The sequence below is a fragment of the Rissa tridactyla genome, chromosome 4 (genome assembly GCF_028500815.1).
Source record: "Rissa tridactyla isolate bRisTri1 chromosome 4, bRisTri1.patW.cur.20221130, whole genome shotgun sequence".
Classification (NCBI taxonomy): domain Eukaryota; kingdom Metazoa; phylum Chordata; class Aves; order Charadriiformes; family Laridae; genus Rissa; species Rissa tridactyla.
The window spans coordinates 28,790,995-28,804,476 of NC_071469.1; the positions used below are offsets into that span (position 1 = coordinate 28,790,995).

General features: G+C 46.6%; 1 protein-coding gene across 4 annotated transcripts in view; it reads right to left on the reverse strand.

Moving 5' to 3' along the window:
- Window positions 1-1,655: 1,655 nt before the first annotated feature.
- IFT43 (intraflagellar transport 43) overlaps window positions 1,656-13,482 on the reverse strand; it is a 46,009-nt gene continuing 34,182 nt past the window's right edge. For 3 of the 4 annotated variants that reach the window (XM_054201136.1, XM_054201132.1, XM_054201135.1), the window contains 4 exons: window positions 5,237-5,309; window positions 3,835-3,910; window positions 3,424-3,486; window positions 1,656-2,608 (listed from right to left, as the gene is read on the reverse strand). In XM_054201136.1, coding sequence (XP_054057111.1) covers window positions 2,498-2,608; window positions 3,424-3,486; window positions 3,835-3,910; window positions 5,237-5,309 — 323 coding nt within the window. In that variant the 3' untranslated portion in view covers window positions 1,656-2,497. Of the gene's footprint in view, window positions 2,609-3,423; window positions 3,510-3,834; window positions 3,911-5,236; window positions 5,310-13,482 lie in introns of all 4 variants that reach the window. The other variant, XM_054201134.1, reaches the window with a different exon arrangement.

A 13,482-nucleotide genomic window follows, 5' to 3' on the forward strand; every position in this document is an offset into this window, starting at 1 on the left:
CACTGCACAGCCCAGCTCCACTTCTCCTTCCTCTGCCTGGAGAGCAGCTAGACAAGGAGTGCTCTGCCCACCCAGGATGATCAGAGCAGCTCTTGGAGGCAGAAGATGGCTCTGCAAGCCTTCCTGGAGGCAGCCCAGGATTGTTGGTGCAGCGCAGAGCTGCTAGAGGAGCAATAGGCTTGGCATGACTCCTGCATGGAGCACTCAGTGGCTTCAGTCCTAACTACTGCTTAGTTATCCGCTGCTAATGCTCCGTGTGGCCAGCAATGCCACCTCCCCAAGCCCCTAAAGAAAACGCAACACATAATATGCCACATATCACACACCATACCTCTGCCCGGGCAGCCAGAGATGCTGGATTCGCCGTTCACCCACCCTTGTACCTCAGGCCTGGGCATTTTCAGCTTTTGTGGTCATTGAAAACTGGTTGATTTGCAGTGGGTGACTCTGTGGTTTTATGAGGTGACCCAAAAGTGCAACTCCTATGTTTTGAGGCACTGACTGAAGGGAGAAAGGTGGGCTCACCTCTCAGCCTCCCTTTCTCTCTCTGTTCCTGTTGTTTTCCTGCGCTCCCCCTCAAAAAAACGGAGGCAAGCGCGGCATGGTAGCAGGACAGATACTTCGCTGGTAGGGACACGGTGCAGAGACACAAGTTTCAGTGGGGGTACTGGTAGTCTGTTTTGAGCCACTCCTGCAACTACCAAAGTTTGTCCTCTCATTCTCGGGGCACAGAAAGTTACATTTGCTTCACACCTCAAAGAAGCTAGAGTCTCGCTGCTTCCATCACTCACTGGAAGCAGACACCACTGGTGAATCCAGGCAAGCAGCTTATAGGAGCAGTGTGGATGAGAACCTCAGATCAAGTAGAAGAGAGCAAATCCACGCTAGATAGTCCTACAGTTTGCAATCGAGAGGAGAGTGCCTCTGCTTTCTCTGTGATCCTTGAGGGATGAACTGAACAAATCTATGGCCCATCCCCTTCTCCCTTTACCACTCTCTTCCTCTCAGACTGGCTTGTTGGGTTTGTCTGATTTACTAAACTAGTTTGCTGAATTTAATCTTTATTTTTTCCTGGAATTTAGGAAGCATTCTAAATTCTCTCTGACCAAGAATCATAGGTGTGTCAGAAAAATAGACAGTAGCTCAACTGGGAAGTTTCTGCTCATACCAAAACAGGCTTCTGTGCTCAGAGAAAGACTTTGGGATTATCCTCCATACACTGGTCTCCCAAGCTTCTGTCTCACCTAGTTTTCTAGTTATAGGGGAGATTTCTTGGTTTTAAAAAGCTTAGTGTCTCCTTGAGACAGATGAGCCTCCCCTTATTTTGGTGGCCTCAGACTGGAACCTGATTGCTTCTGCCTTGTTGGTGGAATTGTTTGGCCTGTCAACTCTGATCTGAAATTCTGCAGAGTACCGAATTCACACTGAGTTATTTGACCTGTCCGGCTGTCAGTACAAAAGCAGAAATGCAATGCTCTATCAGACTGACCAAACAAGCTAAGAAAAGCAGCACAGCAAGCCTTCATCCCAGCACCTGCACTGCTCCCCAGGAGCATATAGCAAGATTCTCCAGCAGAACAAGGCTTTGAAGGACGTTGGCTTCGAAGTAATGTTACTGTTTCCTGCAAATAATGACCACGGTTCTATGGGGACAGGGCATTAACAGCTAAATGGATTTTTCTTCAGATGACAATAAGCGTGGGTTACTCGGTTCCAAGGAGACACCCACCAGGGAGTTACCTCGTTTCAGGGCAGCAGGCTCCATTCTTTCACATGCACGGAATAAACAGTATTTTCTTTGCAAAGTACCTATTGCCTGAAGCTATCTCCGTTCAGACCATGATCTCATCTGACTGCAAAAGCTAAGCGGGGTTAGGCCTGGTCAGAATTTAGCTGGGACACCTCGAGGGAAAAAAGAGGTGCTGTAAGAAGCGGTGTTGGCAGTTTAATAGGTGAGGCTGCTTCCTCTGAGTCAATGCAGAGGTAATATTCCAGGAGAGAGGTTAAACTAGCGGGGGATGGCTGGAGGCTGCGGGATGATATGTAAAAAGGCTATCCTGACAACTTGTGACATCTGTTGTGAGGAAAACGGTAATCTTGATGTCCTAGGCAAACAGATCCTATCAGCCTAAGTTTTGCTGATAGCCACCAGTGAAAACCACACTCCATTGTAAGATGGTCCACCCCGAAGAGGCTGCATTTCCATAGAGGAAAGATCGACTGTTGCAGTTATCTGTAAAGGTGCTAGTGAGGTTGAAGTGACTGTTCGTAAGTAAATATTTTATTGTGTTTAGAATTCTTAATCTCTTTTAGGAACAAAGTTTTTATATTAAAAAATACCCAAAACTTCTCCCAAGTCAGTTTTCTTACAAAGAAAGTTCCTATTTATTTTCATGTCTGAAATAAATTCTCAAATACAAACAAGTGAATAAAAAAAATTGAAGTGCGAACCTATTTACAGGGAATACGTGTATGAGATGTCTGGTGTGCCAGTGCTCTAGGGCAGACTGAGGTGATCCTCTCTCTCAGACTGTCCCAGGTCCCACTCAGTCACTAGTTCTGAGGACACCTCTGTGAAGACATGGTCCCAATTCCAGCTGACATCATCCTACCGAGAGGAAAAAGACAAACATGCTGAAATGTTACTGGTGACACCCAAAGGTCTCTGAATGATGCCAAATATTCAAGATGAACAGCAAAGAGGAAAACCAAATGGCAACTGCCTCTGCCAGGGAAGTCCCAAATTCAGTTGGCTAGAACAGGAATTCTAGCCAGAATGAAATGTAAATCCCTGCTACAATTTAAGGAATTTGACAGAATTATTCATGTTGCAAAATTCCGTAAAAGACAAATTTTTTTGACACTTGTTAATCTTAGATACTCCCGGGCAGTATGCAAAGAGGAGCCATAAAAATCTTCAACCCTTCTGTATTTCTGCTGAAGCATCTGCAATTATGAGCTGCAGAAATCCTTCGTTGCAAGCCCTGAGCTCCTGGCCCCCGCAGTTGTATTAAGATTGTTCCGTCCCACTTTAACACATTTCTCTGCCCAAAGTCCAAATGTTTCTGCCTTTGTCCCTCTGTACTGCCCTGCAGAACAACATGGAACTCACAGCGGCTACCAAAAGACAATACACAGAGCACTGTTTCTGCAGGGATCTGTGACAGCGCCAGGCCCCTCACATTTTCCTTATTAGCTCTTTCATACTGAAGAAGCCAATCATAGTGATAGAGAAAGTCCTATATATCTTTAAAATAATCTGCTGGGGAAATCAGACCTCCATCCTCTAGGACAAGCACCTCTTTACAGGCTCCTCCTCATCTCTCTCCTCCATCCCACCGACAAAACCTTGCTTTCCAAGTATAGTCTGAGACACATAAGAAGCTTTTGCCTTGTTGGTGTTCCCACAAAAGAAAGACTCACCTCTCGTAGTTCATGCTCTGGAGCCAAAACTTTGGTGAGAAGCTTCAGGTCAACCTCTCCATCCTATGAACACACATAGTCACAGTCTTACAGACAGTGAGAAAGGGGACATCATCGTTTCACCAGGTAGGTTTTGCTAGAGATAGGCACATTTGCCTTATAAGGGACATATACTTTGCCCAGGACAACAGCAGGAGCCTCAGCTGAGCAGCAGATACCATACCCACACTATTTACAGGCACAAACAAGCATGAAAGCCACACTGCAGAGATGAACAGACTTGAAAGCAGACTGGAAGTTGTTTGGATGATAGGGCTGTGTATTTTATGCAGCTGGGTATCACTGTGGAGGACGATGGGAGCCCGAAGGAGAGGGAGTCACATCGGTCACACCTTAGCAACATCCACTCACCAGAGTCTGAAAGGCAGCATACTTCATCAGATCTTTGTCCAGGTCATGGTACGTCAGCACTCGGTTCACCTGCACACTGCAACCGGAAAGGGTCAAAGAACAAGCCTGGGTAAGCGTGGAAGCACATCTGAGGAGAAGGGTGGCATGAACAGGAATCTGGTGACACCCATCTCAAGCGTCCACAACCCCCATTCAGCAAATCTCATTCAGAAAATGAGCAGTCATTGACAAATTTGCATGCCAGGTTGTGCACATGCATAAAAATGGGAAGTGGAGCAGCCGCTGTCAGAGAAGGCAGCACGCCAGAGAGAAGATCCACAGACTAGCTGCAAGAGCCAGAAAGAAAACAGGAACATAGTGAACACTGAAACAGCCCCAGCAGGCTCCGAGAGCCCTACCACACAAGCTACAGAATAGTAGGGACCTTGTCACTGCCATGTCGGAGCTGAGTCACAGCTATCAAACACAATTTCTTAAAATGTAGCCTCCAAAGAGAAACAGGGGCTAGGGGCATAATGCACCGTTGTGCCATGCTTCCTTTCACAGGTAGTATAGAAAATACCTATATTAATTTAATTTCTGTTTGTGTTTGTCTTTTCTATTGCAGAGAGACTATGGATACAGGAGTAATAGATGGGATTATAAAAAAAGAGAGAAAACAAAACCATGAACTCTGGTGAGAGACTAAGTAATTTAAAATTTTCTACTATAACGTGTCATTTATTTTTGTTAATAGCTATTTAATTACAATACCTACTCCACACTTGTGAGAGGAGTAAGATATCCCACCCCTCCAAATGAGGGTCCCTAGAAATCCCAGTCTGTGATGTTGGCAATAGGCCCCACAGGGAAGAGAAGACTTTACTGATACATTTAAGATAAAATCCCCAAATCTTTCATTTTTTAAAACTTGCTGGTTTCCCTTGAGCTAACCCCAAGACTATTCTGATAACACCTTCAAACAACAGGATTGTACTCTGCAAATGAACTAGGCACTTGAGTAAGAAGGGTCCTGGGGAGGGCAAAGCAGCCTACCACCGTGTGTAATCAAAGCATGTGTGATAATACATGTGTACTGCGGGCATTTGAGGTTATACAGGTAACCTTAAATCAAGCACTGACTAACTTTTCAGAGTTTGATTTTGCAACATCAAACATGCTACTCTAATGTAGTTTTTGTATATAGAGAGAAAATATACAGTAATTGCTTTCTCTGTGTAATAGGAAACAAGAAGTTTGCACTGTTCAGCTTGGAGCCCCACTGACACAATACACAGCATCGGATCCTGCTGAATGGCACCGCCACTGGCATCCAGAGAGCGTGAGATAAGATGGAGTTTAATTTCACCAGCCATTTCGCACTGCTGATGAGAGCCTCAAGAACACCTGGCAGTGCTCTTACCTGGGAGGAGCTGCCACTTGCATGGCCAGGTCTTCCTCCTGGACTTCCTCCAAGTCAGGGATCACGGGAATGTCTGCAACAAGAGAAAGCCGGAGCAGTAAGTGGGGAGTGTTATGCTCTCCTCTCACTAGAGAGAAAGGGTCCCTTGCTTCACAGATATGAAACAACCTGTTTCTTATTAGAGAACACAAGAGAGTTATTTGGCAATGATTAAAAATACATTGTTTAATATTAAAACAAGGCAATAGAGCTTTGAAGCTTGGGGCCACAAGAAGTACTGCAAGAGGAGTAGATTTGCGCTGGGTAGGACTCCATAGCCATGGACTGTCCATTTGAACACAACCTTGAAACTGAAAGAAGCCGGCTGCACTAAACCCCGCCACCTGCTTGCCATCATCCTAAGACTGGCAAGAATTTTCTTCTTATGAGATGTGTTGTTATTATTTGCTTAGCTCAGCCACCAGTCACCTAGACTCTGTTAGAAATGAAACGTGTGGCAGAAACTGAGAGAAGCCAAGTAAAACTGCATGCTGAAGGAGCTGCTGGCTGGGTCTCAGACTGAGCAGAGGCCTGTGACCTTCCTGATAGCTGAGGAAGGAAGTGCTGGTGGTCTAGCAGATACAAAGACCGGGGAAGATTCACCTAGCTCTAATGTCATAAACCTTTTTGTGATTTCCAGTGTGACCCTGGAATTGGCTGATGTGTGGATCACTGGGTAACCCCAGCACAAGGACTATGGCTACTCCATCTAAAAAGGATGCTAGAGACAAAAGAATGAAGGAGGGGAGGAAGAACTGGGTACATGTTCTGAAACTTGCTAAAGGAGTAAGGCTTTGCTGCTTTTTGATTTGACAAAGTCCTGCAAACAGATGGAGACTGAGACAGCAAAGACAGAGAAAGGAAAAGGTAACTGGAGGCGCAAATCAAGGACAGAGTACACCAGCACAGAGCTCCTTTAAAGATTCAAGTCCACAAAGGCTCTCCAGAGACACTGAGCCCTCAGACCATGGAGAAGCTGGTGCTTCGGCTCTGGGAAGAGGTTTCACTTGCATAGCGTGCAGACACTGGAGCAAGCAGGCTGCTCCCAGCTCCTTCGGCAGCGTGGGCATGCCACTGCTGGACGGCAGCAGCCAGCTGGCCTGGCTTTGCCCCGTTTTGCAGCCCAGGCTGAAATGAATATTCAGAAGCTGGAGAGATGTTCCTACCTGTGGCGCTCAGGGCTCCGGGCAGGGTCTTCCTGAAAAGCCCCTTGTCCGGCCGCCTGTCAGAGCTTCGCAGGCTTTCAGCCGCCCTCTCCTGCTGAACATCCCCTGCGCATCCCTCCGGCTGGCCGGCTGGGAGGCAGCCCTCGCCCAGCTGCGGCAGGACATGGGTCAGCCCAGGCCTTGGCGCGGTGGCTGTTTGGAGCCGGCCACACAGTGGGATTTCTCGCTAATTGGCTGCCTGGCGGAAGGCTGAGCAGGACAGGGGCTGCCGTGAGAGCCTGGCCACAGCAAAAGGCAGTGACAGCTTGGCCGGCCCCAGCAGAGCTGTGCCTTCCAGTTCCCCTGCCGCCCAAAGAGCAGATGCCTGCAGAGTGGCTCTACACTACAGCAAATTTCCCAAAGACATTTAAAGGGAAACTGCAGCAAACAGACCCCCAGGCTGTCCCTTAGACAGAGGAGGCACTTGCAAGAAATGCCCCACCAGTGCCTTGCTGGGCATTTGGGGCAGATCTCCCCCTGCTTTCTGCTTGTAAGGACAATGCACAGTAGAAGCTGCTATCCTGCTGGCTCTTCCCTGCAGGCGCTCCTAACTCGTGGTAAAACTTATAGCAAAATGTAATTACGGGACAAGAGTATCTTCATGGACAGACAGACTGACCTGTGGAGGCAGCTGCTCAGTGATAACGTGGAAGAAAGTCCCTGTATATAAGCAACAAAGACCAAAGAGGGAACAGACTGGTAAGACTGGTCCAAGGGGAGGAAAGAAGCACTGTGCAGAGGTGACCTGTTAAGTCCAGGCAAACAAGCATGAGAAACAGTCTCATCTCTCCTAAGCTAATTTATCCTTTTCAGCAGGACACTATGAATGTTGCTCAGCAAACACAACTGAATGAAGAACTACCTGGGAACAGAGATGCCTTCACCCACAGAGCAGCATTCCCTGCAGCAGGAGAAGGTCAGATTCTTAGCCTCTTTTGACAGCAGAAATATGGAAGGTGTTTGCAGCAAACTGAATTTCTTCCCTCAGTGCTCATTTTGGCAGCCATTTCTGGGGTCTCCTCTTCCTGGTTCCCTTTTGCTTTTATCGCTCTCTTTTTGCACTGGAAAAAACTGTAAACTTAGGGTCCGGATCAGTGATGTCCCATCCATTTTGCAGGTTCCCAAAGACTCCTGGATTCTCCAGTACTGATTTTATCTCATTGCCATTGAATTCCATGGAGAGATTCCCAAACCCCTTGCAGAGCGCTACCTCTACTCTGCATTAGCAAAATCCAGGCAATCACGTAGAAATTCTTTCCTAAAGAAACTCAAGGCTCCAATATTTTATAGACACTTTGAAAATATTTCAGACAGAAGAGCTGGAAACGCTCTGGGGGCTCCTGCCAGCCCCTCCAACAAAGGCCAGTGCATGCTCGTTCTTACTGCAAAGTGCGGATGATTTGTCCATTTCTAGGCAGAAGCAATGCCCTTGGACTGTCAGACTGACAGGAAATTGAACAAAAATGTCACAAATTATAAGAAAATACCAGCTCCCCAGGCTAACTGCTATCAGTGGCAAATCAGCCCTAAAATATTTGGGTCTTTATTTCACTTGTTAATCATAATTTCCTCTTCCCTCTGCCAATTCCCAGGGTGCCACCTCTCCACAATCCCTCTCCCTTCTTTCTCTGTACAGTTTGCAAAGCGTCTCAGTTCTCACTTTATCACCAAGGAGCCAACCTTTCCCCTCACTCAGTCTCCAACCCCCTAATTGTTTTTGTTGCTCTTGCTAGGACCCACATCTTTTTTCCCAGTAAACTCTGGTAACGCAGCCAAGTCATGGCACTGTGTCAGCTGCAGGGGGAAGAAGCACGTGGGCTGCAAAAGCATAGGCATATGCTTTACTTTTGATATCCCCATTAACTGCAGTTGAGTTACTTACATATAACATTAGTACATGCAGAAATGTCCACAGGACCACGTCCTCCCAGCCTCGCGCTGCAGCACTCCTGCAGCTTTTTCCCACAAGGTTACATTACAAACCCCCACTCTGTGTTACTTTGTTCTGTGACCCACTTTTTCCCCTCCTGTTCAGTGTGAGGGTTTCAGATCATTTTCCATCACACTGATAAAACCTGTGGTTTCGGTACAGAATCTTGACACATACTTTACTGTCCAGGCTCTCATGCCTGAATTCAGTGCCCGTGTAGGTAAACCTTAGAAATGACTGCACAACGTACATACATGCTAAGGAGCTGCCTGTGTGCAGAACCAAACACCTTCACAGACACCAGGCCACTGCAACGAAGTGAAAAATGGCCTGTGCATTACAAAAAGGAAATGTTCTGCAGCTGAGAAGAAGGGGTAGCTTCAAAACCTGGAAACAAAAAGTGATTCTCTGCGGTTTAGCTCTAGGTTTGGGGTCGGGCGGGGAGGGAGGTTGTGTTACTCAGCTGCATTTTGGAGGAGAGAGCAGCTTCCATAGTCTTTAACAACAACCGTTTTTAATCAAAACTGTAGGCAAATTTCGGAAACAACAGGAAAATCTTATAGCTTCAGCTGTTCTTCCCCCACTTGCTTGCAGACTTAGAAATCAGAACAAACTGATATGCTACTAATAGTAAGAAACACTAAAAGAAAAGTTGAGTTACTGGTAAAAAAATACTAATATTAAAAAAGGGAACAAATCAAGTACAAACCATCTTACCACCCTTGGTCTCCCAGCTGGCCTCTGAACAACATGCTGCAAGGTACTGTTATCTATGCCACCTCCCCCAACCAGTCTCCCCCAGACAGAACCCCTTTGATTCTCCATTTCATACCGCAGGTAACATTCCCCCAGTGACTGCTCCTGAAAACAACACTCACTCTCCCCCTGAGAGCAAGCATCCTGCTTTTATTGTACCTGAAGGGAGGGGAGACTAGGTAGACACGTGTCAGGTAGTGTTTTACAAGCTGAAGAAATGAGTGCATGCAACAGAAGATGGAAGGGGGAACATAAAAACTCAGTGCGTGCAGTGACATTAAAGAGGAATGGATGAGGCTTCTCTTTGTGGCCCAAAATGACTGGAAACAGAGTAACACAAAGCCTTTCCCCACGGATTTCTCAGCCCATAAAGAAAAAAGATACTGGCTTTAGAAACCGCTTGTGCTAGAGACTGAAAAACTGAGTGAGCACTTAAATGCCAGATGACCATTGCAAATTCGCCTCCATCTCCCAGATGATGGTGAACAAAGAACGAAACCAAATGCGTGTGTATCCATGCAGAAGTTATGGTGGAGTAGGAGAGACACCAGAACCAAATGCTGGTTAACAGGGGAGTTATAATGTACTGCACCAAACTGATTGCCTCAAAACATTTAAATCCCAGCATATAAGTAAGAATAGTATCTTTATTACAATAGCCAGACTAAACTAGGTGTTACAAAAAAAGAGCTTTGTAGCTAAGTTAGGGCAAGACACAAAAAGCATAAAGCAGAAGCGTGTGAATGGTAGGAGGAAAAGACATAGGGGAAAGACTGAGAGTGACCTGCTACGTGCAGATAGCCAAACAATAAGCAAGGAACAGTGGCTTTTTAAGTCATAAACAAAAGAGAGCTTTATGTGTTCATATCAGAGTACATGCAGTAACCATCCCCTTCCTTATCTCATAGCAAATAACTTCCTGACAGCTGAGGAAGACAACCACAGAAAGCGACAAGCAGGCAGTGGAAGAACCAGCACCACCTTAATACCCAGTTGCTCTTGCAAGTTGGTGAGTTGCACTTCCCCTCCCAGGTAGAGCTGATTTTTGGTTTAGTAGCAACACCTGCAGGCTGGGTCCCTTAAAATCCTGCAAGCTCACAGTAAGATCTGCTCCCAGCCCCAAAGAACTAAGTTCTCTGTTAGATACAAGACAGCACATAAGTGGGAACAGACAGAACCTGTTCAAGGTCAGGCAATAAATCAGTGGCAGAGCTCGATCTAGAAACCATGTCCCAGGTCAGGCCTGCAGTTAGCCAGCAGTGTGGTTGCCACTTTCTCCCTGAGCTGCTTAAGAGCCTCCCAAGCCAACATCCTGACACCACAAAAAATTCCTTCATCTCACCCAGTCTGATTCGCTTCCCCCAACTGGGTGAGTGTTTCAAAGGCCAGTTCAGAACGGACACCCCTGCAGTGGGGACGGCGCTGCCCTCCCTGTCCACACGCCACCATAGCCAGAGAACACAAAGAGGGTAGTGGCTTCTGGAGCTGGCAGTCCCCTGCCACGCAGCAGGCATAAGAATGAAACTAACTTTAGTTTAAGTTGCTTGCTTATAAAATGTAAAACTGAAATAATTACAATATCTCTGCTGCTGCAAACCTTTGTTTTACTGAATGCTGTTACCTTCTGCATCACGTTTGGGGAATTTTAAACAGGCAAATGGAAGAAGGTCTGATTGAAGATGAAGTTAAGTGAAAGAAATTGGTCTCATTTAGCACATGACAGGATTCATCTGTGTTCCCAAGTCCACTGAGGTAGCATCATGGGCGTTTCATATTCATGAGCTGCTGCGACACTGTGTCCCCTCATTTACAAAGCACCGTGTTCAGCAAATTCTGTCCCTGTGGACACTCCGTGCATTTCATGGTCTTGTCAGAGAGACATCAAACACTTCAGTAACCAAATACCAGAAAATGGCTTTAATTAGCGCATCTCAATGCAATAAATAATTTTTCTCTCTAAGTGGAAAAATGGAGAATTAAAAAAAAAAGAAAAGAAAAAAGTGGAAAGCAACAGGCAAAAAAAAAATCTTCAAAAAACCATAAGGAACAAGGGACACAGACAGCTTCTGCTGAACACACAAACAAGCTTCAAGCCTCTTGGAAGCTTTCTCAGGAGAGCAGCAGGCAAATGTAGAGGATAAAAAACACTTCTTTGGATGTTTGGACATTAATTTTGTAGGGATGCCTCTCCCTGACTGATATTGCCCTACTAGTAGGCCAATATGGAGCAGCGTACCTGCCTGATCAGCCAGCAGGGAGATGAAAACAGTAGCATGAAAAGCAGGTAGTACCACAGCTAGTAGGGCACTGCCTTAAAAGCTGAGACAAGCAGAAGATAACCTGAGTGTCCCATGTCCCAAAGCACCCTTTTGAGAAGAGAATGGTAACAGCACAACCTGTCTAGGCTGATGGGAAAAGGCACCCAGTGAGTGTGTGCCAGAGGATTCATAGGATCTAGGGGAGGTCACGCAGCAGATTCAGTACTGACTCTCCAGCCTTGCCTTAAAAGATTATGCCTTTACCTTGCATCAGACAAAATAATTTTTTCTCCAGCCACCAAGCTCTGATGATACTGTCAGCTAGAGGGATGACTGGCTGGGAGGTTGGGTGGTCCATGAGACACTCTACTTGCTTCAATAGTGCTGTGCTTTCACAGACCTCTTGGCATGGCATGGCTTCTTCCTCACCTGAGAGCTTGCTGGGGACAAGCATCAGGCGTATTTGCTCCTTCCCAAGGCTCCTACTGACTCTGGCTAGTTTCAACCCCTGGGAAGCATGAAGAGAGACAGGGCACAGAACAGCCCTGTCAGATGAGTCGCTGGGCTCAGCCCAGGGCTTCAGCAGGTAGTAATCCCTGTCTTGTATTGTGCAAGAAGAGCAGATACCGATGGCTTTAAAGATGAGGAATCTCTTAATGCTTGTTCACCAGCAGCAGAAGACAGGAGAGACTGGAGGCCAGGCTCAGGACCTGGAGTCCACCATACTCCTGAGGTTATCAGCATTTAGAGCGGTAACACATCTCCTAGCCTTACCAACAGCCCCCTGACAGAGCACTATGCCTGCCCTCCTTTTCAGTAACATCTTTTTTCCTCTTTTCAAAGGCTGTTCCCCGTTCCTTTGCAGTATTCCCCTGCTGAAACATACTCAGAAGGTGGTGGGGCAGCAGATGAGAAGGCATGAGGTGCCCAGGGAGGGTCTGGTGAACTCAGAAACACAAAACCTTCATTGACAATGCTGGAGATGAGTGACTTTGCATTAGAGCATTACTGCAGCAGGGAAAGCAGCTTCTCAGGATGCTCCTGTGGAAGTATGTTCAGGAGCAGGCGTGTCTGATTCTATTTCATCCTCTTCATGTAACACTGGAAAAACAAGACAAACTACATTTCTTTTATGCTAAATCCTTAGGTTTTTTATTTTTTCTTATATATATTTATTAAAAAATGCCTCTTTGATCGGCAGCACCCATGACACTTCCACATCCAGCAACTCCTCAGAAGCCTCCCTCCCTCCACACAAGGCCACCGCTGCTGACAGCCAGCCGGGTTTGATCAGAGCCACTCAGAATCGGATTTTCATAAGACAGATGAGGAATCTTACTGCTGCTCTCTCTCATATCAGATGAGAAACCGAGGGGGAGGGGGGACGGGTCCTGAGGGAACGACACTACAATCAAGGGCTATGCAGTTCTCTCTCTGTCCCTCCACTGCTGCAATTTTCAAAGGAGTTTGCCTCAGGCAGTTTTAAATGATGGTGTCTCAATTCTGTAATCATCTTTCAAGAGCTTTTTCTTAAAGGGTATTTTAGGTAAACCTAGTCCGTCAACTACACTTATGGACTCAGCAATCACAGACCCGATATGACTGTGTATCTACCATATCGCAGAATTTAGTGATAAAAGATGCTTACCCAGACCATCATTTTCAGCCCCCAACAAGCTCTGTGTGCTCTCTTGCAATTAAGCTGCCCACCGCCCCTTGGCCAGTGGCCTGCTGTTTCAAATAGGACTTCAGACATATCCCTTGGGACATATTCTCTCCTCCCCCCTGCCCACTGTGGCTGTCAGGAGAGAGCTTTCCTTGCACACCAGAGCCTCTCGATCACTGGAGGAGTTCAAACTGGCCTGGACCAACAGCTCAGTGGAAACCATCAGGTTGGGCTGAGTCTGCCCTTTGCTGACCTTGTGCAGAAACTCAGGGTAGTGCGTTAGGGGAGCAGCCAAGGGGAGGACTATGGTGTGCTGAGAGCCACAAAGTCACAGGGCAGAATTTCAGAAACTCAGCAGCGACTGTCACCCTATGCCCACAGGTCTCTCTCTC